This window comes from Seriola lalandi, unplaced genomic scaffold (genome assembly GCF_002814215.2).
Source record: "Seriola lalandi dorsalis isolate HSWRI2012SDOR001 ecotype SW California unplaced genomic scaffold, Sedor1 jcf7180002054998, whole genome shotgun sequence".
NCBI classification, from domain to species: domain Eukaryota; kingdom Metazoa; phylum Chordata; class Actinopteri; order Carangiformes; family Carangidae; genus Seriola; species Seriola lalandi.
Window position 1 is genome coordinate 215,123 of NW_019525547.1, and position 23,650 is coordinate 238,772.

Genomic DNA, 23,650 nt, shown 5'->3' on the forward strand with positions numbered 1-23,650 from the left:
AAAGCCGAAAGAAAATTGTGAAAAATGTACTTTTCTTAAAACTTCAGAGAAAACTTTGTCCGTGATAAGATTCACGGGGAATATTGGGGCCTTATCTAAATACATTTTCATTTCATTCTGATGAAGAGCGACATGTAGCTGAACCTCTCCACCAGGAAGATGCACTGAGCCGCAGTCTGTCTCTTCTCGGTTGTTTCCGTGAAAAAAAAGATCCAGTTTCTGTTCAATTTGTCTCTAAAAAAAAAAAAATCGAATAATATTTCACAGATTTACACAACGTGTTCTGTAAAATGCAGCGATGGACAGACGGAGAACTGAACAGATTTTCATGTGAATAACTCCAGTGTGTTGCTATTTATGAAGCATGTGGCATTTTAGCTCAGGCAGTAGCAAAACAAAAAGAAAAGAAACCAGGACTGAAATATTTACTGATGTATGTGTACTGTGTTTTATGTATGTATGTGTCCGTTAAGTGTTTTCTCATTTTACAGATGAGCTCACTATATAGTCCTGTACATAGTCCTGGATAGCGATTAGGGAGGAGTGGATGTGTGAGTGAGGGACACAACCACAGACTTCAGGACGGGGGAACAGGAAGTGCTAATTTCCGTGTGTTAGGACTCATTCCTGCAGCTCTCTCTTCCTGAAATGCGCATTACTGAGTAGAGGCTTCCGTGATTAAACTAGCGTCTGCTCGTTTTCATTTCCACACATTTATCAGTTTATTGAGTTTTGGACCTTGACCCAAAGTGTGGACTGAATATCACAATATTTCAGCCTCTGCTGTACAGATTAGAACCATTTTTAAAACATGTCTCTTGTGTGTCAATGTGCTAATCAAAATATCAACATTTCATTCAGTCCTTATCCAGTTTTGAGATATGAACGACCTTAGAGAAGTTATGCATTCCTTCTTTTGCGTGTGTTGATATAAAAAATACATATCTATAAATCATCAGTTATCCTCTTCTATTTCATTCTTTTTTTAAAATGAAAACAGACAATAAAACACTTAAACTACTTCCATCTTATGTAAGTTTAACAAACAAACTTAAAGTCTTCATGTAAATCCAGTTTTATAGTGTATATTGAAGCAGGCTGATGTATGATGTGCTCAAATGAAATGAATAACTGCAGCTGGAGCTTACTCCCGGTGACAGTTACTCTTTACACTGAAGCTTTAAGTCTCATATTATCCTTGCCTTGGGCATAGAACAAGTTAGTATCCTGCATAATGAAAAACAGGAAAGATCCAAGGTAATTGCAGTTAAAATATGTCAGCATGGCAGCATGTATCATTGAAGGGTTTGAAAATGCAGTGCACGTAATGATATGATATACATCCAACACTATACAGGAGTTACATGTACAGTGTGTAATTTTCTGCCAAAAAGGGGTCTCTGCTATAAATAACAGCTAAAGACGGAGGATGTGGTGGAAAAGTCTTATTTTCTTAGGAAGGTTCAAACTGAGTGAAGTGAGCTGCAGTATCTAATCCACTTCTCTAAATGATGAGGAAAGGAGCTTCGGTGCTTCCTATCTTATCTCCTTTAGCATAGGAAACACTGGACCTTCCTTTACAAAAGGAAATGCTGTCCCACAATTCCTTGCACCAACATTTAAAATGATGCACTATTGTAGTTTCACCTCTTCCTTGTCTGCCCAAAGCCCGAATCCATACATATACTGTATATTTATTCTCTTAAAATCAGTCAGGAGTCATGAAGAACAAGCATCATCATTACAAAATACTACAGCCTATATATAAATTATTTTCTCTACTTAACAAAAGTATAAAAATGTCAAAAAAAACTTAAATGGCTTAACTTTTTCTATTTGTATATTTCTTTCATGTTATTTTATTTCAACATTTCAAACCTTTTTACTTTGTTTTGGTGGTTAGTAAAGGAGTATTCCTCGTCCATGTGTGAATAAAGTTTGTTTAAAAGAAAAAACAGCTTAGTGTAAGTGCTGTCGGATTACTCTCCTAAATCCTAATAAGTTCCCCTCCACGTCTTTCCTTGAGTTCATGTTGTTTTTCATAGAGGTCGAGGACAAGTGGTTCGAGAGATTATTTAGACTTTTTGACCACAGCCAGAGTTTTGTGACATTGTGAAGTAGCATGAGATGATGGGAATTATTGTCTTTATCAGCATCTCAGTCAGCTCCTCCTGGTTTGGATTCCTTCAGAGTCAGTCATTCAGGAGGTTTTTACCTGCAACTGAATTATCTACACAGGTGTCCTCCTCTCCAACACAAACAGAGCAGGTGATTAAATCAGGTAAAAACACCGAGTAAAGCAGTTTAAGTTTAAATCAATGTTTCACCTATGCTAGACAACCACAGAGGCATGATGGGAGCATGCCAAGAACGTCTTTTTGAGTAAAGGTGTACCAATACAAAAGCCTACGGGGGTGAGCGCTGGCCAACAAGCCAGGTGTGTAATTGACAGCAGTGAGGCAGAGCTGTACAATTAGTAGTGAACCTGAGGGAAGCACCTGGCAGGCTGTCAGCCATCTGAAGACACTGAGCCGAGGGAAGCAGAGAGAAAAGCTCTCCAATAATCCAATAATCCAAACGCCGGGAAGAATGTGAGCCACAAGAACATGACTTTAATGGCCACATATGCTTTCATGGAACTTGATTCCTGATTGCAGATGTTTTTGAAGCACATTATTGTGGCGGAACCAAGCCAAGCATGACAATTAATTATGAAATAAATCAACATCACAACTACAGCATCAACAGAACTATATTTTGTTTTATTTCTACTTTTTTCCCCCCAATTTATTTTGATTCCTGGAAAGGTGACTTTATTGATATTCCACAGGAGACTATAGGTATAAAATATACAGGGATAATTCCCTTCATACCCTCGACACAAGGTCAGGGTGAGAGTTTCTCTGCATATCCTCACTTTCATCACCTCTCATCCTCTGAATATCAATAAGGAAAGCCAGAGAGCAGAGGAGAGAGAAACAGAGACTGGAGAAATTGAGAGGCGATGGAGTGTAGGAGAGGAGGGGGGAGGAAAAGAAATGAGGGAGACACGGAGAATGAGTAGAAGAAGAACAGAAGCCTCCTTGTGCAGATAAAGAGGAAGAAAAACGTGTCCAGGCACACTTGTTTAATACCACAGCTCATTCACAGCTCATTACACAAACACTGCGTGTTCTGTGGCGCACAGAGAGTGTGGATGAAAGCAGGAGCAGATACAGAATGTGCTTAGCAACATGTGTCGATGGTGAACGACTTGCAGTCAGTCAGTCAGTCAGTCAGTCAGTCAGTCAGTCAGTCGTCTAATACTTTGTCACTACAAGGCTTTTTCTCTGTAATTGGTGAAAGTAAGACTGGGTGATGTGCCCTATAAGTAATATTGTGATATTTTTAGAATATATCACAATAGACAATATATATCATTATTATAACATATCATTTTGAAGACTACACTATAGAACTTGAATGATTTGCCTTTTAAACCTTTTGATGCACAAAGAGACACTCTCATGCTTCACTGCTGTAGTGTGCTGTAGAGATTCACCATCTTGCCTATTTTTCCACCATTTTAGCAAATGCATGGAGAGGCAGAGGAGACCACATGTACTAGAGGGTCAAAGCAGAAACCCAATAAACCCCCAAAAAAGTAAATATTTAAAAGGCGTTCGCAATATTGTCATTTTGCACATCCCCCATGAAACAAGCCGCAATACAATTGAATATATTCGATATATCTTCCACCCCAAGGTGAAATGTTCAATTATCCTTAAATTAAAGAATAAAATAAAATAAATTGAAATACAAATTGAATTGAATTAAATACAGACACCAAAGAGTATACGACTGCGCTTATCTATAGCACGCCAGCAGGTTTGACAAAGCGTCAGTGTTTGATGTACAGGGAACCAGAACAGGTTGATTTGTCTCTGTTGTATTGAGGAGGCAGCAGAGGTTTCAGAGGCCAGATCATAAAGCCCAAAATATCTGAATGGCTGGAACTGACCCTTCCAGGGTCACTGGGTGTGATGGTCCGGGTAAAGAATGTTAACATGGCCCTATGAGGAAAAACACAGATCATCTGATCACATAGTGACACTGATGAGTGGTGCAAAAAAAGTCAGAAATATTCTAACTTTTGTGCAGATGTATAAAATAAAAATGCATGAGGGATGCAAAGTAGCAGAAGCAGAGATGAGGTACTGTACCTCAGATAAACACAAGAGTTGTATTTTCATATTTTCCTGCTCAACAAACACATGGACTCTGCCTAAAAATAAAAACACACCTGTAAACAGAAACTTTATGATCAAGTCTTGAAGTGTTTCTTCACGCTTCCTATATATTTTTTTCTTTTTGGCATATACAAAGTGAGTTTGTTCACATCAGCCTGGCTGAATTAATGTGGCTCATCTTTATTCAGATTAGATTTTTGCTGAGATTTAAAACTTTTGAGATTTGGTTTGAAATAGAAACAGAGAGACTGACAGTCGTAAAATGCAGAGAAAGTAAGTCCGACAAAGAGACAGAGAGATAGAGAGAGAGACAGCTGGCAGAGAGAGGGAGTGGGCATCATTAGTGGGAAAAGGTCAGCATAGCCTCCGGTTTGGGTTTACTGTGGGAACGTATTACACGTTTGCAGGCAGGAAGCGGCGGTAGTTTTATGGCAGGGCTGCTGCGCCGTGTGACTGAGAGACTGAGGCAGGTGTGTGAGGTCAAGAGATAATGGCGTCAGTTATAGATACTCGTCTACTGTGTGTGTCGGGGTGAGGTGAATGGAAGACAGATGAAGCTGGTCTAGAAAAATGTTTATTTGCTCATTATTACATCAAGATTTAAGTTAGTAGATAAACTGTCAATAGGATGTGGAGTTTTTCCTGAAGGTGTATCATGCTGTAATAAGTGTTGATACTCTGCATACGAGCTGCCAGTACGCTTCATCACCACTGCCTGTCCCATGGTCGCATAGCTTTGGAAACCCCCTCCCTCCACACCTTCTTTTTTTTATCTTTGTTTTCATCCCATCTTCCAAACAGCACTTCAACACTTTTGATATCCAACGTGATTTGACAACATGTCAGATGTGCAGCTGAGCTTCAGCACTCTGAGCTAAATTTGAACCTGCAGTGCTCTCTTGTAAAAGAGATAATGTATCTTGTTCTGATTTTTATTACTTTAAATGTATTCTTTTCTTTTTGTGTATTTCTTCCCTTTTCTTTTGTGGGATGTACTTTTTGCTACATATTGTTTGTGTTTGGGAATTAGGAGGCAGTATAACAAGAATATTCGATATACAGTGCATCCGAAAAGTATTCACACCCCTTCCCTTTCCCCACATTTTCTTATGTTACAGCCTTATTCCAAAATGAATTAAATTCCTTTTTTTCTCATCAATCTACACACAATACCCCATAATGACAAAGTGAAAAAGGTTTTTTAAGAAATTCTTGCAAATTTATTAAAAATAAAAAACTGAAATATCGCACGTACATAAGTATTCACACCCTTTGCTATGACTCAAAAGTGAGCTCAGGTGCTTCCTGTTTCAACTGATCATCCTTGAGATGTTTCTACAACTTGATTGGAGTCCAACTGTAGTAAATTCAATTGATTGTCTATATAAGGTTCCACTGTTGACAGTGCATGTCAGAGCAGAAACCAAGCCATGAAGTCAAAGGAATTGTCTATAGACCTCCGAGACAGGATTGTATCGAGGCACAGATCTGGGGAAGGGTACAAAAACATTTCTGCAGCATTGATGGTCCCGAAGAACACAGTGGTCTCCAGTATTCGTAAATGGAAGAAGTTTGGAACCACCAGGACTCTTCCTAGAGCTGGCCACCCAGCCAAACTGAGCAATCAGGGGAGAAGGGCCTTGGTCAGGGAGGTGACCGAGAACCCGATGGTCACTCTGACAGAGCTCCAGTGTCCCTCTGTGGAGATGGGAGAAACTTCCAGAAGGACAACCGTCTCTGCAGCACTCCACCAATCAAGCCTTTATGGTAGGGAGTGGCCAGACGGAAGCCTCTACTCAGTACAGGACATGACAGCCCGCTTGGAGTTGGTCAGAAGGCACCTAAAGGACTCTCAGACCATGAGAAACAAGATTCTCTGGTCTGATGAAACCAAGATTGAACTCTTTGGCCTGAATGCCAAGCGTCATGTCTGGAGGAAACCAGGCACCTCTCATCACCTGGCTAATACCATCCCTACGGTGAAGCATGGTGGTGGCGGCATCATGCTGTGGGGATGTTTTTCAGCGGCAGGAACTGGGAGACTAGTTAGGATCGAGGGAAAGATGAACGGAGCAAAGTACAGAGAGATCCTTGATGAAAACCTGCTCCAGAGCGCTCAGGACCTCAGACTGGGGCGAAGGTTTACTTTCCAACAGGACAACGACCCTAAGCACACAGCCAAGACAACGAAAGAGTGGCTTCAGGACAAATTTGTGAATGTCCTTGAGTGGCCCAGCCAGAGCCCTGACTTAAACCTGATTGAACATCTCTGGAAAGACCTGAAAATAGCTGTGAAGCGACGCTCCCCATCTAACCTGACAGAGCTTGAGAGGATCTGCAGAGAAGAATGGGAGAAATACCCCAAATACAGGTGTGCCAAGCTTGTAGCTTCATACCCAAGAAGACTTGAGGCTGTAATCACTGCCAAGGGTGCGTCAACAAAGTACTGAGTAAATGGTGTGAATACTTATGTACGTGCGATATTTCATTATTTTATTTTTAATAAATTTGCAAAAAATTCTAAAAAACCTTTTTTGCCTTGTCATTATGGGCTATTGTGTGTAAAGTGATGAGAAAAAAAGGAATTTAATCCATTTTGGAATAAGGCTGTAACATAAGAAAATGTGGGGAAAGTGAAGGGGTGTGAATAGTTTCCGGATGCACTGTATATTCTTTTAGATGATGTATACAAAAATATTGTGAACAACGAGTACAAATTGTAACATAATTGCTTTTTGGCATGCAAGTGTTTCTCTTTTCTCCTTCTCACAGACAACACACTCCCCCCACCCATCCAGAAAACCCTCCTGAGTGCATATGCGTGATGTAGGTGAGGTTTGTGTGTTTTTGTATCTGGCGTAGAAGGAATCGGAGAGAGCGAAAGAAGTTGGAGGTTGAAACTTCCTACTGTTGCAGCTGTCTATTAAGAGAGAAAGACTAGTTTCCGGTACCCTGTGATACATTAAAGAGTTAGCATGTAATTTTTTTTTTTTTGGTATTTGTCATATTTGACACTGTCATTCATTTATATTCAATTATACTGTTAGTAAATGTATGAATTATGAGTATATTTGTTAAAGATATCTGATAATTTGACAGATTTTTTTAGTTTATTCATAGACATGTCAGCCATTGCCAGCAGCGCTCAAGATGCTGAGAGGCTACCACAGTAAGTAGCAAGCCAGGCTCATGTTCCAGTAGGAGATTTGGGAGGAAGGGGATGTTAACCCCTTGGTTAACAACTGTTGCTAACCTGCCGTCCTCCCTCTCCAGCCCACAACCTAACTGTACTGTGTAAGACCATGACGCTGTCCGTGGTGCTGAACTAACATATTCACACAAACTCCTGATAGTAAATGTCTCTAAAGCAAAGATCAAGAGCTCTCAGGTAATTTTAAGAGCCATATTGTTCAGAGTGACCTCGGTTTCCTGAAGAAGCAAAGCAGCCGTTGTTAGAGTTACATGTTGCTTAGTGATTTAAGATTTCCACTACTATGGCAACAAATTGGAATATATATGGGCTCCATAGCCGTAGCAGTCCCTATTCCCTACTGGGAATCATTTGTATTTCATTATGTATTTTTAAAATACATAATTACTGAGCGCGATGGGAATTCATTTGTTGGCTTTGGAGGTTTCTGTTACAAACTAAGTGCTTGACAAATGGAAATAAGCTGTTTGTGACACTTGATGAAAAATCAGGTGATCAAGAAATATTTTACTGGGCTAAACTGAATGACTGACAGACATTCCCATTTTTAGAGCTACTATAAACAGCTCTCTGTGTGTTTTTGTTTTAATTTTTATGTAGCGACCAGGATGACGGATGATGTAGAGTCGACCTGCTGTCCGTGGCTCTGACGCTGAGAGCTGAACTCTGAGTTTGAGCAGGAGTGAAAACCTTTTGATTTTGAAATTGATCTCAGCCTAAAAGCCTGGCTGTCATCTTCTGTAGTGGATGTTTTCTAACTGGAGAGCCAGCAGGACAAAGTGACATTTTGGCTGATGGAGGGAAAGCAGAGGTAGGGGGGAAAAAAGATGAAGAAAGGCAAAACGGATGAGACATATACAGAGGTGATATGAAGGAGCGAGGGAAGAGAAAGAGAAAATGACATTACAGTGACTTTCTAAAGGTCTGTACACTGACAGAGTGAGAGAAAATGGATGGAGGGGACAAAGGAATGAGAAAAAAGTGAGAGTAGTAAAGAGAGGAAAACTGACGCTTTATCATTTCAGCAGAATATGATCAGCTGTCGTTTCCCAGACCTTTTCTCCATGTCTTCCTTCCTTCTCTTCCATCCACCTACTGCATCTCTGTATCAGCTGAGTCAGAGGAACATCCTCTCCTATTCAGAGCACCACAGCAATCTATCCCTTCTCTATCACTCCCTCCCTCCCTCCTTCCATTTTTCTAGTTTTCCATTCTGCCTCTCTCTCTCTTCTTTAATCTCTCCTTCGAGGGCGAGGCAGGATGGTAATTAGAAAGCCGAGACCCACACAAATTCAAATGCACGCACACACACACTCTTTCTCACACTGTGCTTTATAATGCCTTTCATGCAGACACACATACGCGCACACACACATGCACACGCATGCACACACACACACACACACACACAGTGCGGGACAGAAAGAGAAAGAGGAGCAGAAGAGAATATTAAAGGAGGTAGAATCAATACATTTATTTCCTTGTGCTGACAGAGGTTGATCTCTCCCTGGACCCATAATCCATGGAGTGCATGTGTATTTGTGTGTGTGTGTGTGTGAGTGAGAGAGGAACAGTAAGAGAGAGAGAGAGAGAAAGAGAGAGGGAGAGGGAGGGGTGAAGGGTAAAACTGGACAGATTATTTTTGCCCTGGGGCAGAATAAAAAGGGAGAGTTGTAAAAAATACCCCCCCCCCCTCAACAGAGTCTGAGAGGAAGGGGTGGGGGCTGGGGGTGGGGGTGGATGTGTTATTTTGATGCTTTGCTTGTAGACTTTTCTGCCAGCGCAGCAGTTGAACTGAAAACCTGAGTGAGTGAGGAAACTGATATGAAAAAAAAGAGGTGCTGAGATGGAAATCAGAGCAGTTTACACTGACTACAGCATGAGACCAGCTTTTACCTCTCTCTCTCTCTCTCTCTCTCTCTCTCTCTCCCCGTCTCTCCTTTCCTATCCCTCTGTCCTTCCCTTTCACACTGTCCTGCCTCCTCCTTGCTCTTGTAATGCACTGGGGACCTCTTTAGTGCTACATTAATAGCAGTGGACACCACCACCAGGAAGTGGCTGAGTTGGGCGGGGGCCACACCAGAGACCAGGATTCACAGAGTCCTGTCTGTGGCGAAAGGGTTAGGCATCATAAGCTCTTTGGTTCAGATTACGGAAAGACTGTAGCCCACATCAGGATGAATGGTTACTCAGTTTTTCCAGATCTCTGGATCTCTTTTCCAGCAGGTTAATCTCTTCTTTAAACTCACTTTCATCTTATTTTATCTTTGTCTTTAATTTGTTGTAATTGTTTAAAATATTTTATCAGGTTTTATTCTTTTATGTTGTGTTTTATGTTGTGAATGTTATTTATTTTAGATAGATTTTATTTATTTACTTGTTTGTCTATTAAAGCACTCTGTGACTTTATTTTGCAGTATAAATAAAGCTCTTCTTATCTATCTATCTATCTATCTATCTATCTATCTATCTATCTATCTATCTATCTATCTATCTATCTATCTATCTATCTATCTATCTATCTATCTATCTATCTATCTATCTGTCTTGTACATCGTAGCCCATACAGACATGTCATGTAGGACATATACAGTATGTCCCTGTATCAAGAGTGAAGTTGCCATAAATGTCAGCTATAAGGAGATATATTATAATCACATATATACATCCTCTGGATATATGAAGATATACGTTATATATAATATATGAAATACCCATAGTAAAATTTGTATATGCACATAAATTAAACATATCTATGATGATTTTTTATGTAGTGTAACATGTTGGGAGCATATGTAATAATGACAATAATTAATAATGATATATGATATATGATGATATATCCAAACACCATATATATCAATTCTATATGCTCATTTGTTTTTCTTATCAATTTCTCATTCATTTTAAACATGTCACTATCTTCCTATTCGGAGAAAGTGATCTCTACAGTGGACCCTACTATTTGGGATGGATATATATTCATGTAACATATCTACAATATAAGCAAACATATGTCAATATATGAAATTATTCCAATTTCTAATTGTTTTCATATATAATTTTTACATTTATATTTTCTATTTTTACACATATATACATATATGGCCTTACGACAGTTTCATGTTATAGATTTTCCCTGTGCATGCCTATACAATTTCAGCTCAGTCAGAGGAGAGGAGAGGCTATGTTCATGGGATAAGTTCCCAATGTAAAAAAAAAAAACTGGTTACATTTTTAACATCTTTTTAAATCCACAGAAATGAAAAAGTGGAAAAGTTGAGCCAATGCAGGACTATTTCATCTGTAATGCATAATTTGTTCGGCTGAACTGTGCTCCCCTGCAGCATGGGCAGCAGAGATAACCACGACGATGGTCACTGAACTTCACTGAACTTCTAAAATGTTCATCCCCATTTGTCATGCCATTATGATAGGGCAGCAGTAGCCAGCAGGGAACAGCCGGCGGCTTCGAGCTGGAAGATCAGCAGCCAGGAAAATGAATGAGTAACCCCTCCTTCCTGCCGCCACCCCTCGACGACTTCCATGATGAACCCCAGAGCTGCTGCTCCACAACCGGCTGACTGCAGCTGCTCAGTTCACACAGCTAATGCATTTCAGCAGTACTGGACAGCTGCCAAACGTGAATGTGAAGCAGGCCGGTGAATAACAGCAGACATGTTCGCTCAACTTTCCCTGGAAAGATAAAGGTTAGAAAGAGGCTGCGCACAGTGTCGGAGCCATTAGTGGCGAGGCTGACTGAATCCTGACTTTTAAAATAGTGGGAGGGCTTATTTTAATGAGAGCTTGGAAACGGTAGAGCTACTGTAGCTTTGAATCAGAAGTGCGAAGCTTTGAGTCTCAACCGAGCAGGTATTTTCATCACAGGTGCACAGGTTTCAATACCTGTGCTGATACTGCAGTTCTCACTTTGTTGTCCACATTACAAACTTAAACTGTCTGCTGGTCAGCTACGGACTTGTCGTTATCGTGGACAGACTCCCTGACACCCCTGCTTCCCTGCTCTGACTGCGTCAGCTTTAAGATTCACTGGAGGTGCAGACTGCAGAGGAGGTGCAGAGAGCTGGTTGCTCTGCACTCATTCTGACACACTTATATCCACTGTGAGTAAGGATACTATTGTACAAGTAACATATGTTGCACGGACACACAGTTTTGGGACATGCTTCACCCAGCATGCCATTATGTTCCTGATCCCAAAAGTCTCTGGTGAGTCTCAGTCATCAAGGTAGTAGGATATCTAGTGTGACAAAACATTGTCAAGAATACATTCAATGTTTCCTTTTTTTATTATGTTTTGATAGGATGCAATAAGATTGCAGTGTTGACCATTTTAAGAATTTCTGCTTTTAAGATCTACATGGACCTGATTTCTTAAAGGTAAACAGGATCATTATACCAATTAACAGCACCTCAATTACTCCAAATATCTGTTGTGAAACCCAACACAGTTAACAGTTAAACATCTACAGTGAGCTGTGAGGCTATTCTGGGATATCCGGTCCTGCTGGGCTCTGCTACAAAAAAAATCAGGGAATCAGGGCATGCACCTGAAAACCGTCACTTTCTGAAAACGAGTGAAACTACATGTGACATCATCTTCAGCACTGAGGAGGTCTGAACATAAAATCTAATAAATATCACCAGGAGATCCTGCCCATGTGCCTTTGTATCAAATCAAACGACCTTCCTCTCCGCGACTTATATCCCATCAGGTTACAGTTTACGAAAGTCCTGCCAGCACAGTGCTTCTTTTCACTTCGGCAAACAAACACAAGTACTAACAGAGTGAGAAAACAATAGAGACAAGTAAACAAATGTAGTTAACATGGCTGTCCACTTTCGAGTGCAAATAAAAAGGTCTTGTACTGCAACCTTGTCTCGTTGAAAGAAAGTATAAGTTCTGCACTGCAGGGAACATGTAAGCAGGTGGTTTTGTTGGATGTCTGGTCTGCAAGCTGCAGGACTTTGACACCAGAGACCAGGGTTCACGCCCTGAGTCCCAGATGTGGTTGGTTTAGTTAAACAAAAATGGACTGGTTAAGGTCAGGGAGAGATGGAGGGTTAAATGTCACTAAAGTAAACACATCCCATCTCATGCCTCAAGCAGCTGTTAGCTTCCCAAACCTTCACCTGGTGCTGGTAAAGGTTCCTCAGTTCCTCATTCCTCAGTTGCTACGAGCAACATTGCACAGATCATATTCACACCATTAATAACGCCATTTCCCTCTGACGTCACAATGAGAGTCGGTAGCATTGAACACTTTCATGTGTTTCAATAAATCCCGTGCGAGACGGTCGGTTACCCTCACTTTCTTTTGACCAAATGGATATATGGGCAGATGAATTTGCCCTGCTCCACAAAAGGATTAAAAAAAAAGGATACAGCTCAAATCCACAATGTTGACGGTAATACCAGCCCGCACTGGAAACACTGTAAGTTAATGTTAGGCTAGCAAACGTGAAGTTTGTAGTTAACATTAAAGTCAATGTTAGCACTGCTAGTTGTCAGATGAGAAATCAATCCACTGGATTGTGCAAATGTTAGTGATTATCTAAGGATATGTAGTTTCATGATCAACCTGCCTCCATGATCACTGCTAACTGAACCTTTCATTGTTTTCTTTGAGCATTATTCTACTCGTCTCTGAGAAGTTTCATGTTGCCAGGTAATATTAAATGAAAGAGTCGGGAAGCAAGTGATATACTACAAACAGTTTCGTTGTGTTAAGGACGACAGCTCCACCACTCTCAGGGTAAAAACCAGCCTCCCTACAGGGAACAGGTATGGTAGTAATAAGATGCATGCCTTTACTTTATACAGTAAAACAAAGGAGGTGAGAAAAGAGCTGAATTCTTACTTCTTCCACAAACATCTTTTAAATCTGCCTTGACAAAATTATCGGTACCCCTTAGAAGTGGTGATAAATAAGTGGATTGTAGTGATATTTTAAGCAGCTTATTGACTTCAACTAGTAGGACAGGTGTGTTCAATCCTTTAATCAGTCGTTCAGCCTATTTAAATGGAGAAAAGTCCTCACTTTGCTGTCTGGTATCACATCGTGCAGCACACTGAACATAGACAAGTCTGAGGAGATAAATATGACAAGACCATCTCCAGCAGCTTCATGTTCCTGTGACCACAGTTGCTAAATGAACAGACAGACCATTCTGATGGTGGGAAAAGCACCAAGGAAAACTTTAAAACAGATCAACAACAGAGGGCTCCATGGAGGACAACCAAGGAAGACCCCACTTTTGAAAGAGAAACATAAAAACGCCAACTCTTTGCTAAGATGCATGTTGAAAAGCCACAATGACTCTGGGAGAACGTTCAACAAACGGAGAAAGAATGACGCTTTCAAAGAAAGAGAGCATCCCCGCTGTGAGACATAGCGGAGGCTCGGTTATGTTATGGGGCTGCTTTGCTGTGTCCAGCACGGGGAGTGAATCTGTGCAGGTCACACTGAAATCATAAGATTGTCATATTGCGCAGTGTCAGAGCTCTGTCTCGGTCACAGGTCATGTCTGCTCCAGCAGGTCAATGATCCAGAACATCGAAGAACAGAATGGATGAGAAGAAAATACTGGATTGTTGTGGCCTGCTATGAGTCCTGATCTTCATCCAACCGAACATCTATGGAAAGAGCTGAAACTCAGTGTAGGGAGAAAGTTCCCATCACACCTGACAGATCTGGAGCAGTTTGTTCAAGAAGAGTTCGGCCAAACTACCAGCTGCAGGAGAGGAAGGAAGCCCAGAGGGCTCATACAAAGTCCTCCCCTTTATTTCAACTAGTCATTAGAAACATACAACATAAAGTAATACAACATCACAGATATTTTTTTTAAATGAGTTATTAAAGAAGATGATGACTTCAGTGATGAACCTAGTGAATTCCAGAGATGAGGAACTTTAAATTTGAGTGCCTCTTTGAATTAGAGTGAATGACCAATGATAAAAGGAAAAAGTTATGAAATGTATCTGGAAGGTTTTGCTTGTGATATACAAATTTCAACATAAACACATGTGTTAGTAGAGTATTTACAGACTCAACTGACAAAAGTTTAACTCTCCTAAACAAAGGTGCAGATGGCTCTTCACTGGTGGAGTTTTTAATCATTCATAAAAACTGTTTTCAAAAGTATCTAAACTGTATATAGTGTATTATAGTATATATAGTATAATAATGTAGTATAATATAGTATATTGAGGTATGAAGGATATGTAGCAGAGAAGTGTACAAGTCTAAGAGCTGTGGGTCCCAATATTTTTGTCTGTAACATTTTCATTTATTGTTTTATTTAAAATAATATGTTGCATTGTGTCTGTTCTATTAAATCTGGTAAAGACAAAAGTGGCATCCAACAGCTTTTGTCAGTTAAGTTAAAACGTGGTCAAATGAAGCCAGAGATCCCTCCCTTTAAACACATCTGAGATGAAAAAGAACCACATGCTTCTCAGCAAGTAAAGGACAGAGAGCGACAGTAATTACAACAATAAATGTGAAGTGTTCCAGAGTGTGGACATCCCATTGCCTCAGTGCTGGACGATGAATTGCTCGGTGCTGTAGCTGCTATGACCGTCGGAGTCTCTGCAAAGCCCCCGGACCAGACTGCAGAGAGGGCAAAGTGGGCGTCATGAGTCTCTTCTATTACAGTGTTCAGTGGAGAGGCCAATAACTCTACCAGAGAGCTCCACTTGTGTTATAAAACGTTTTGCACTTAAAGTCAAAAAGTATAAGTACTGCCACTGCGAGCAAAAATGCCTTCACTTGAGTCATGGATTGTACAGGAGGCCAGAGAAGCCACGGCAAAAACAAAGTTGACGGTGAGATTTTGTTTGCTCGGTCAGTGAGCGGACGTTGGTGCACAGGGACAAAGTCTGAACGTAATCAGGGTCTAGAAACCATCATATTTCATGATATTTTACCCATTAATAATCATCCCTTATGTTATATAATAATTGGCAAAAAGTTGCCTCAGTTTAGGGACTATATAAAACTTTGTTCTCTCTGTTTCTGAAATAGTGCTTTCATTCAGCTTTCTGAATAATAACCTGTTTGCTTTGCACCACTCTCTCTTATCCAGATGAGTCCGGTGAGTAGGGAAACTCTTTTTAAATCAACTAACCGAGTGCTGCTCACTCTCTGCTCACTCCTTATCTGCTGACGGCTCCACCGGAGTGACTGTAGGGCATAGGTGAATGCAAAGCTCAACAACTGCAGCTCCTGTAAAAGCAGGAGAGAATGCTTTTCCCAGCCGAGCCATAGAATCAAATTGTTGACCTTTATAACACAAGTAGGTTTCATCTCTGTGCCTCCAGGCTCAGAGCGAATGTTAAAAGAAGACAGGGGCTCAGCGGTACCTGCTGTAAATACTGAAGATACCCCGGAAAATACATAGAAAACAAATGACAACTGGGTAGTTCCTTTTGAATAGTTCCTCTTTCATGAGCTGATTGTATTAATGCTGGGTTTCATGTCGATGTAAAGGACAACAGTGGTGGCTTTGCAGGCATTTAGCCATTATTTAGTTTCTTTTTTCAGCTTCATTTTGCCATGTTGGAGAAATCGCAGCATTAAAAATTCTCATTACCCCCGTCTCTGGATTACAACTTGATAACTTATAATTAGAGAAAAAACAACAACAGTCTTTACAGTAAATGGCAAAAGATGTTTATGTTCAAGTGACACAACCTTCCAACAGATGTATGAATTATGTTTCTTGGCCAATATGGAACAAATGAGGAAGTAACAGGGACAGACAGAACAACATCTGGCTTTGACACTGGCAACCGCTATTTATTTCCTGTTACCTACCAGCAGTCAGTATCCTAACCACGACCATGACCACGACCACGACCGCTCCCTAACATGATGAAGGTATGGTATATTTAATCCAACAGTAATTTTAATTTGGGCCGAGTTGAAAAAGTCAGTTCTCTGATTAAGATTAATCTTAATTAGAATAATCCGATATCAATTCATAAAACCCAAAATTGATTTTTACTCTATGCCTTTTACACTCTTCTGTGGATGTGTGCGGCTGTCACAACGAAAGTGTGACAAAGTGATGAAATGAAATATCTGCAGTTTGCAGCATCCGGTTGATAATTATATACATTTTAAGAGTTTGCTGGTCCGATCATCATGTGTCATGTAGAGAGCTAATAAAAACTTTGATTTCCAAATGAATTAAATCATTAAGTACAAACATGACAAAGTCAGTCTGTTCACTTGGACAGCTTGTGCTGCTGGAAATGAAAGTTAGCTTAGCTACGTTTTCATAGCCTAGCCTGTTAGCTTCACCTGACCGCTGCACTGCAGCTTCTCCTCTGAATGGTTGTTTCCAATGCGGAAAGAATAGCGGCGTATGTGGAGCTGAGACTTTGGTAAATGCTAGTCTGTGGCAAGAATACACTCACCCACCTGTCACTCAAAGAGGCCACGCCCTCAGTTCTAAATAACTTATAAAAAACAGGAAAGTTAAACAGGAGAGTAAAGATTCACCCCCGTAATTAAATTAATTATAAATACCAAAACATGTTTATTTCTTCTGCACAGTTGGACATTTTAACATGGGAGTCAATGGGGATTGACTCACTGTTGGAGCCAGACTCTAGAGGAACTGCACTTTTGGGTTGGCTTCATTTTTTCGGCCCCAGAGGTTTCTGCCTCCACCAAGCAAACTGTTTTTGTGCCTGAACTTTAAAAAATGAACAAACAACATTCTCCACAGCTGCGTAAGATCAGTCATGGCAGTCGCCAACAAAAGATGTTGTTCTGCTGATAGAGGCAGCAGATCAGAAAAAGCTTTATGCTTACATGTCATTTAATAATGCGGAATTATGTAATGTAATGTAAAGTAACTAGTGTCTGAATGAGGCATTAACATACAGTATAAGTCATGAACCCACCAGTACACTTTTGAGAGGTATGGGGCTTCTTGCTTTGTCGCCATCAGACTGCCTCATTCTAACATTCTGCTCCCCCCTGTGGTGGGATAATGATAAGGTCACTCCTATGGTTTAATTTGAAATAATCCAGCTGGACCCTCAGCACTCGACCATGTGCTATTTGCCTTTGCCTCGAGCAAGTGTCTTTGGTTTTTTGGTTAAAATGAGAATTGAGGCTGTGGACACATTTCAAACTGTCATCTGTCAGCCCTCCAAATGCTTTGTAATAACACTCAATTATGCTTTCTGAATGACGTTGCTAGGTTACAGAGCTGGCTAAGCGGCTGATGGGACCATCCAGTGGTCGCTTGGTATCGTGGGCTGATAGGGGGCCACACTCAGACACTTGGCAGCAACAGCCTGAAACATGCTGTGAAATCCTCAGCTGGTGATTTGGACGTGCAAATTGAATCGTCGGCTGTGGCAAAGGAGGGAGCTCAGGTCTGAACAAAAACTTTCACTGCTCATTTACCTTTTCATTTATTCATTCGTTATTCACCTTTTTTTTAATTAATGATCTATTTTATTTCTGGCTTCCTCATTTACACTGATATAAATGTTATGTGTAGGGACGGCATAATATTATATATATACATATACAGTATATATGTGTGTATCTCAGTGCAGACTTTACAAGGTGCTAAAAGTTTAACGGTTGTAGCATTGATTCATTCTCCTGGAGATTTTTCTGCATAGTCTTTTTTTTAATCGTAGTAGTATTTCTTTAAATTACTCTCAATGTTCTGTCTGGCTTCACTCATTAATTTTTGTATTTTTACTGTTCCATCCTTTATTTCCTGTTTTCTTTCCATGTTGATGTCTACCGCCTTTCTGCAGCTGTAGTGAACTGATTTCCCAGCAGAATCAATCAACCTTAATCTTATCTTCTGTTATTACATTTCTTTTCCTTCGTTTCCGTCTGTCTGACCCTTGAACCCTGCTGAGGATCCTGATCTGTGTGGACCCTTGAACATGGGCTCGCTCTGTAATCCCTGGCTGAGAGGAGAACACCAAGTCAGTGCGGGAATATTTGTGGGTTCTCATTAATAGCTGTTTGTTCTGAGGTGGATTTCTTCCCTCCAACACTCAACTGGTGCCTCTCTGTGAGCCAATAATCGCTGAGCATGACCGAAAATTAATGCTGCTTTGTTGTATTTTAAGACGGATTTGACTTCAGCAGGCGAACAGATTAAGCTTTACATTACTAGTATGAATCATGGGGATATTATCAGAACTCCCAGGTTTTTCACAAAAAATGTTTTGGGAGCTAAAGAATTGAAGTGGTCTGATATCTGTTGCCTGAAGCCAAATCCCTGTTTTTTTTTCAGTTTATTCCTCCTTTGTTGCTCACTGAGCTGTTCACTCAAAAAAAACCTGAACCAGCTCGAAAAATGTGAGGAAGACCTTGGTGAAAACTGCCCACACAGGGATGATGTGTGTTTGGAGCAGAAACAGACAGTCAGGAGCCCCAACTATATTTAGTTAGCTGCCAGCGTGTCATTATAAACTAACTAACCAAAATTATCAGGTATAAGCAGGTTTTTTTAACGCAGGTGAACCCGCTAATAAAAGCCGATTGACCTATTTTCCACTGCCAGTCAAGTTTGCCTTTTTGCTCGGATTGAGGAGGAGTGATGTCATCACATGCTCTTACAGAGTGCCTGTAGAAGTGTCAGAGCCTCTGTGTGAGACACTTCACTCAGTGATTGTGTGTTTTTTTTTAAAACTTTAAAAATTTCAGGGCAGCAGCAGTGTAGCTGCAGTATCTCCGCTTTAACTGCACCATGCTGGACAGGTGTCAGGTGTGTTTACAGTGTCTGCGATGTTACAACAGGAAAAGGGGTGAAAATTTCACCTGAGTGTGGTTTTTACATCACTGCTGATCGGAGCCGATAAATACCTGCGTCTATTGTCATTTGACCCAGGTGCGAATGCTGATTTTTCCTTTTCGCATTGCAATCAAAAGCCTGAGTTAAGAGGGTCTTCGCTGGTTTTTTGACCAGTGGAAAAAGGGTTTTAATGCTGCACAGCCAAACATTACTCCAACCCAGTTTGAATAATGTTGGCTCCACTGTAAAGTCCAGTGCAAATCACAAAGTTTCCAGAAGAAGATAACATGGGACATTAGCTTCAGTGCAGAGCTGGAACGAGATGATAGAGAACATGTGATACTGGACTAGGATGATTCTTTTTTTCTTGGTCCTGAACCCAATGTACTTTCACACAATGTACAATCCATAAGTGCAAGTTTAATCTAATGCTGGGTTTTGTGTGTTGCAGATGTCAGGACCATCCTCTCAGTTTGCTCACTGTGGAACATCTGGATGGGAAACATGATTTTATGTTTTGAATGATCTGTTACTGCAGCCAGTTTCCCCCTTGTCTTACCTGTATATGAGTATATCGTCTGTGGAGCTGTTGTACTGGATCTGGTACATGCGGACGCCCGGTATGTGGTTCTGCGGGGGCCATCTGATGGTGGCGGAGCTGGATGTTAGATCCGACACGCTGACCCTCTGCTGATCGGACCGGGCCTGGCCTCCGCTGACATTGGATTTGATGGAGGTGGGGATGTCTGAAGGCCCCGGGTCAGGGTCCAGTTTGGGGTCAAAGTGTGGAGAAGGGTTGACGACTAATTCAACGGGAGCTGTTGCCTCTCCGGCTGCATTAGACGCTATGCAAGTGAACTTCCCCGAATCCTGGAAATCAAGAAGACTCATCTTTTCTTTTTCTTTTCAAGTTCTTTTATATAAAAAAAAACATTTGTATAGATATCATAAAGCATTAAAAACTTACTGATATGTACCAAAATGTGCATCACACAGATTTTGTGACACAAACATTTCAAAGATTTATTTATTGAATGGATTCAACACTCACAAATGGAGTAAAACAAATGGAGTTTAAGATCTCTTGGTGACGAGCTAGCAGCTAATCAGCTGATATGCTAATCTTCATGTTCCATCAAGTTCCCGATGTTGCACTTTAATGTAATATGTAATGTATTCTAGGTATGTTTCTGTGTCTTCCATTAATTTGATTATTGATTATTTATGCACATCAGTCTTCAGTGTCATATAATAAAATCATAATACTTAATAATAATACTTAATTAAGCTTTACTCTCTATGAACTATGCATCTTTTACTTATCACAAAACAAAGTATATCTGATCTCAAAAACTCTATACTCTCACTGGACCAAAGCTAGGCCTCTCAAAATGTATGTCAATATTGACCCTTCGTGTGAAAAATATCATTAAACCATGTGCATATGAATAGGATCTCACTTTATGTTATCTACTTCTTATCAGTATTATTCACTTTAACTACATGTTTACTTTACTATGTGGAATAAGACCAAGCTGACTGTTAGTGTAGTGTTAGCGTTTTGCTAGGTTTTGTATAATAAATGTGTTTTGGTATTTATGTCTATATGAAGAACAAGCAGTGCATAAAAAGCAGACCAAGACGTTGACAACAGATCAACTGAGCGTGCGTGAAGAAGAAACCACTTGAATACCTTGACGGAGGCCTTGAGGATGTCCAGAGAACCGTTCTCATAGCAGATGGTTCGGGACGTGTTACCGATCAGCTTCCCGTCCGGGCTGACCCAGTGTGTCGAAGGTTCGGGATCTCCCACTGACTTACAGCGCAGGCTCACCTCCTGACCCTCCATCACAAACATCTTGGAGGTGTGACGAGTTATCATCGGTGGCTCGCAAACAAACTCCTCCTGTTGGGGACAAAGACGAAAAACTGTAAGTCACCATAGGTTAACTGATAAAGAAGACTTGTTGTGCTGGTTGTGTCATACTTTATCCTAAGGGAGATGTTGATTACTGTATTTGAAGAATCACTGAGATTTAAGTTTTTTTTTTTTTTGTTTTTTTTTTACAAAATAAATAAATAAAACACCAAGAAAAAAAAACTAAAGGAAAGAAAACAATAACAGATGGTTCAAGTGAGTTAAATATTCAAGTGATTCAGAGGAAACATGGCACTTCAAAAAAAAAAAAAAAAAACTAAAAAGAAAAAATCTAAAATTTCCAAACAGTACATTTTCTCTGCATATGGGCTCTGACTGACTTCCACTGGTGTTTTCTTCCAGCAGACTTTCTGAAGGAGTTTTGTTGTTTGCGCATGAAGATTAAGTGATCTCAGAGTTTTTCAGCCCTTGCATTATTTAAAACCCACCCACTGGCACCTAAGCCTGGATAAAGCCAGCCAAAACCCTGCTGGAGTATTACTGCGAGGCCAAGCAGGGCCAACCACGGCTTACCACGGCTTACTCATCATTCCTACCTCTCAGTGTGTCTCCAAACCTTTCTCTGGGCCCTTCTTGGCTCTTGTTACCAGCGGTGATGATTGCTGACCTGATGAACCTGAACCAATAGAACCTTTCATTCTTGTATTACTTTCTGGCCCTCAGTTGCTCCTGTGAAGCTTAAGAGTAAAACACTGTGAATGAACTGAGCCACTCCCTTGGAGTGAGTGTTTGGAAGTGTGAAAGTATGAGAAATTGGGCCTTGGATAGAAGAGTATGAACACCCCTTTGGTTCTTATGGATGAATAAAATATCAGATTTGTCCTGATAAGCTTCAAATTCCAACCAGTGTCAACTTTTGCTGCCATTACATGAGAATGTAACCTCAGATTTTTGAGGCAGTGCACATGCAATAAGCATCCGAGCAGCTTTTATTGATTCCACAGAGGGAATTCCCTTGGCAGCTGATGGCTACTGTCTGACCTCTGATGGATGCAAACGGAGGTTCTCTTGTCCTTGCACTAGGACAGAGGCTATTAACTCCCTGAGAATTAATATGCCCAGACACTTCAGTTCCACGGAGGTCTGTGGCTCGACCTCTTTACAAGGCTAATCCTCTTATAGTGATGCTACAGTACCTCTCTGAAGGAGGTCCGCAACTATTACTCGAGGTGAGGCAAAGGTCTGTGCATCATCCTCTCTAATACAATACCAATTAATCCCATCTTTATCTCATGGTGCACCTTCACTTATCACCGTGGCTCTCAAACAGCCCAGAATGGTTGGCTCCGGAAGATCTCCAGACAAAGCCCTCTATATCATCCTCTTTTTAAAGTAACATCGTGAACCACACAGATTCTGCCGTTATCTCTCCAGGTATGAACATAGTTCAGCACGGATTTTTCCGGCAGGTGTTTAGATGAAGAACAGATCGCTCCTCGACCTTTAGTCCCACACCATCTAACTGCAGTTTGGAGCAGTTACACATTTACATTGGTGTTGCTTTGTGTTCTCTGAGCTGCTCTATCACATCTTTTGTGGCTTTGGCTTTATGGTAGTAAAGGACCTTCAGCCTACCAGTGCTAACAAAAAGTTGCTCCATCACTAAGCAGAGAGGCAGGTTCAGGTAGCAGACTTTAGTGAAATTATAGTCTATGTATGCATGTAATATCACCAGTGCCACATGATGTTCTCCTCTCAGGTACATGTCGCCTTTAATGACATTGATCCTTTTAGCCCAAGGCTAAAACATGTGTTTTTGTGTTACTTCCCTTTGTGTCACTTCCTCTGAAAGTCTCTCATTAGATGTTTTGCACATTTTCTTTTTCTTTATTTTATTAAGATTCTGAAGGTTTCAAATTGCCCATTACAGAACAATAACCAGTGAGATCTTTAATAACAAAGATTTTTTTTTACCTTTATTTGTTCAGGGTAGTTTCACAGAGAGGCAACCTCTCTTTTGCAGGAATGTCCGGATCACATTCACATAGTTCACACATTCACACCTGGAAGCTGCTCAGTCTGACATGCTGGCCACAGAGCAGCTCCACTGGAGCAGGTGAGGTTAAGGGCCTTGTTCAAGGGCACCACAGAGCCAATGAGCGGTGGATAAGTGCTGCTCTTTCACAATTCCCCCCCAAGATTCAATCCTGTCAGTCCGGGGATCAAACTGGCAATCTTCCAGTCACAAACTTGTTGTTGGTGAAACTCAAAGCAACTATGGATTTATAACAGCTTCATAACCAATAAATAACACGTTCACTGCTCCAATAAGCTGCGGTCTGGGGAGGCATATCCTTGGAGGGTCACACTGACCTCCATGTCACAGCCAGCGGGACCCTGACTGCTGTTAGGTACTGGGATGAAATCCTCAGAGTGATTGTCAGACCTGGCGCTGGTGCAGTGGGCCCAGGGTTCCTCCTGCTGCAGGACAACGCCCGGCCTCATGAGGCCAGAGTGTGTAGGCAG

General features: G+C 40.9%; 1 protein-coding gene across 1 annotated transcript in view; it reads right to left on the reverse strand.

The window, feature by feature from the left end:
• LOC111647556 (leucine-rich repeat and fibronectin type III domain-containing protein 1-like protein) overlaps positions 1–23,650 on the reverse strand; it is a 192,892-nt gene that overhangs the window by 23,942 nt on the left and 145,300 nt on the right. Inside the window, exons 7-8 of the mRNA XM_023397178.2 lie at positions 20,939–21,151; positions 19,805–20,115 (exon numbers count right to left, since the gene is read on the reverse strand). Of these exons, the coding sequence (XP_023252946.1) occupies positions 19,805–20,115; positions 20,939–21,151 (524 nt within the window). The remainder of the gene's footprint in view (positions 1–19,804; positions 20,116–20,938; positions 21,152–23,650) is intronic.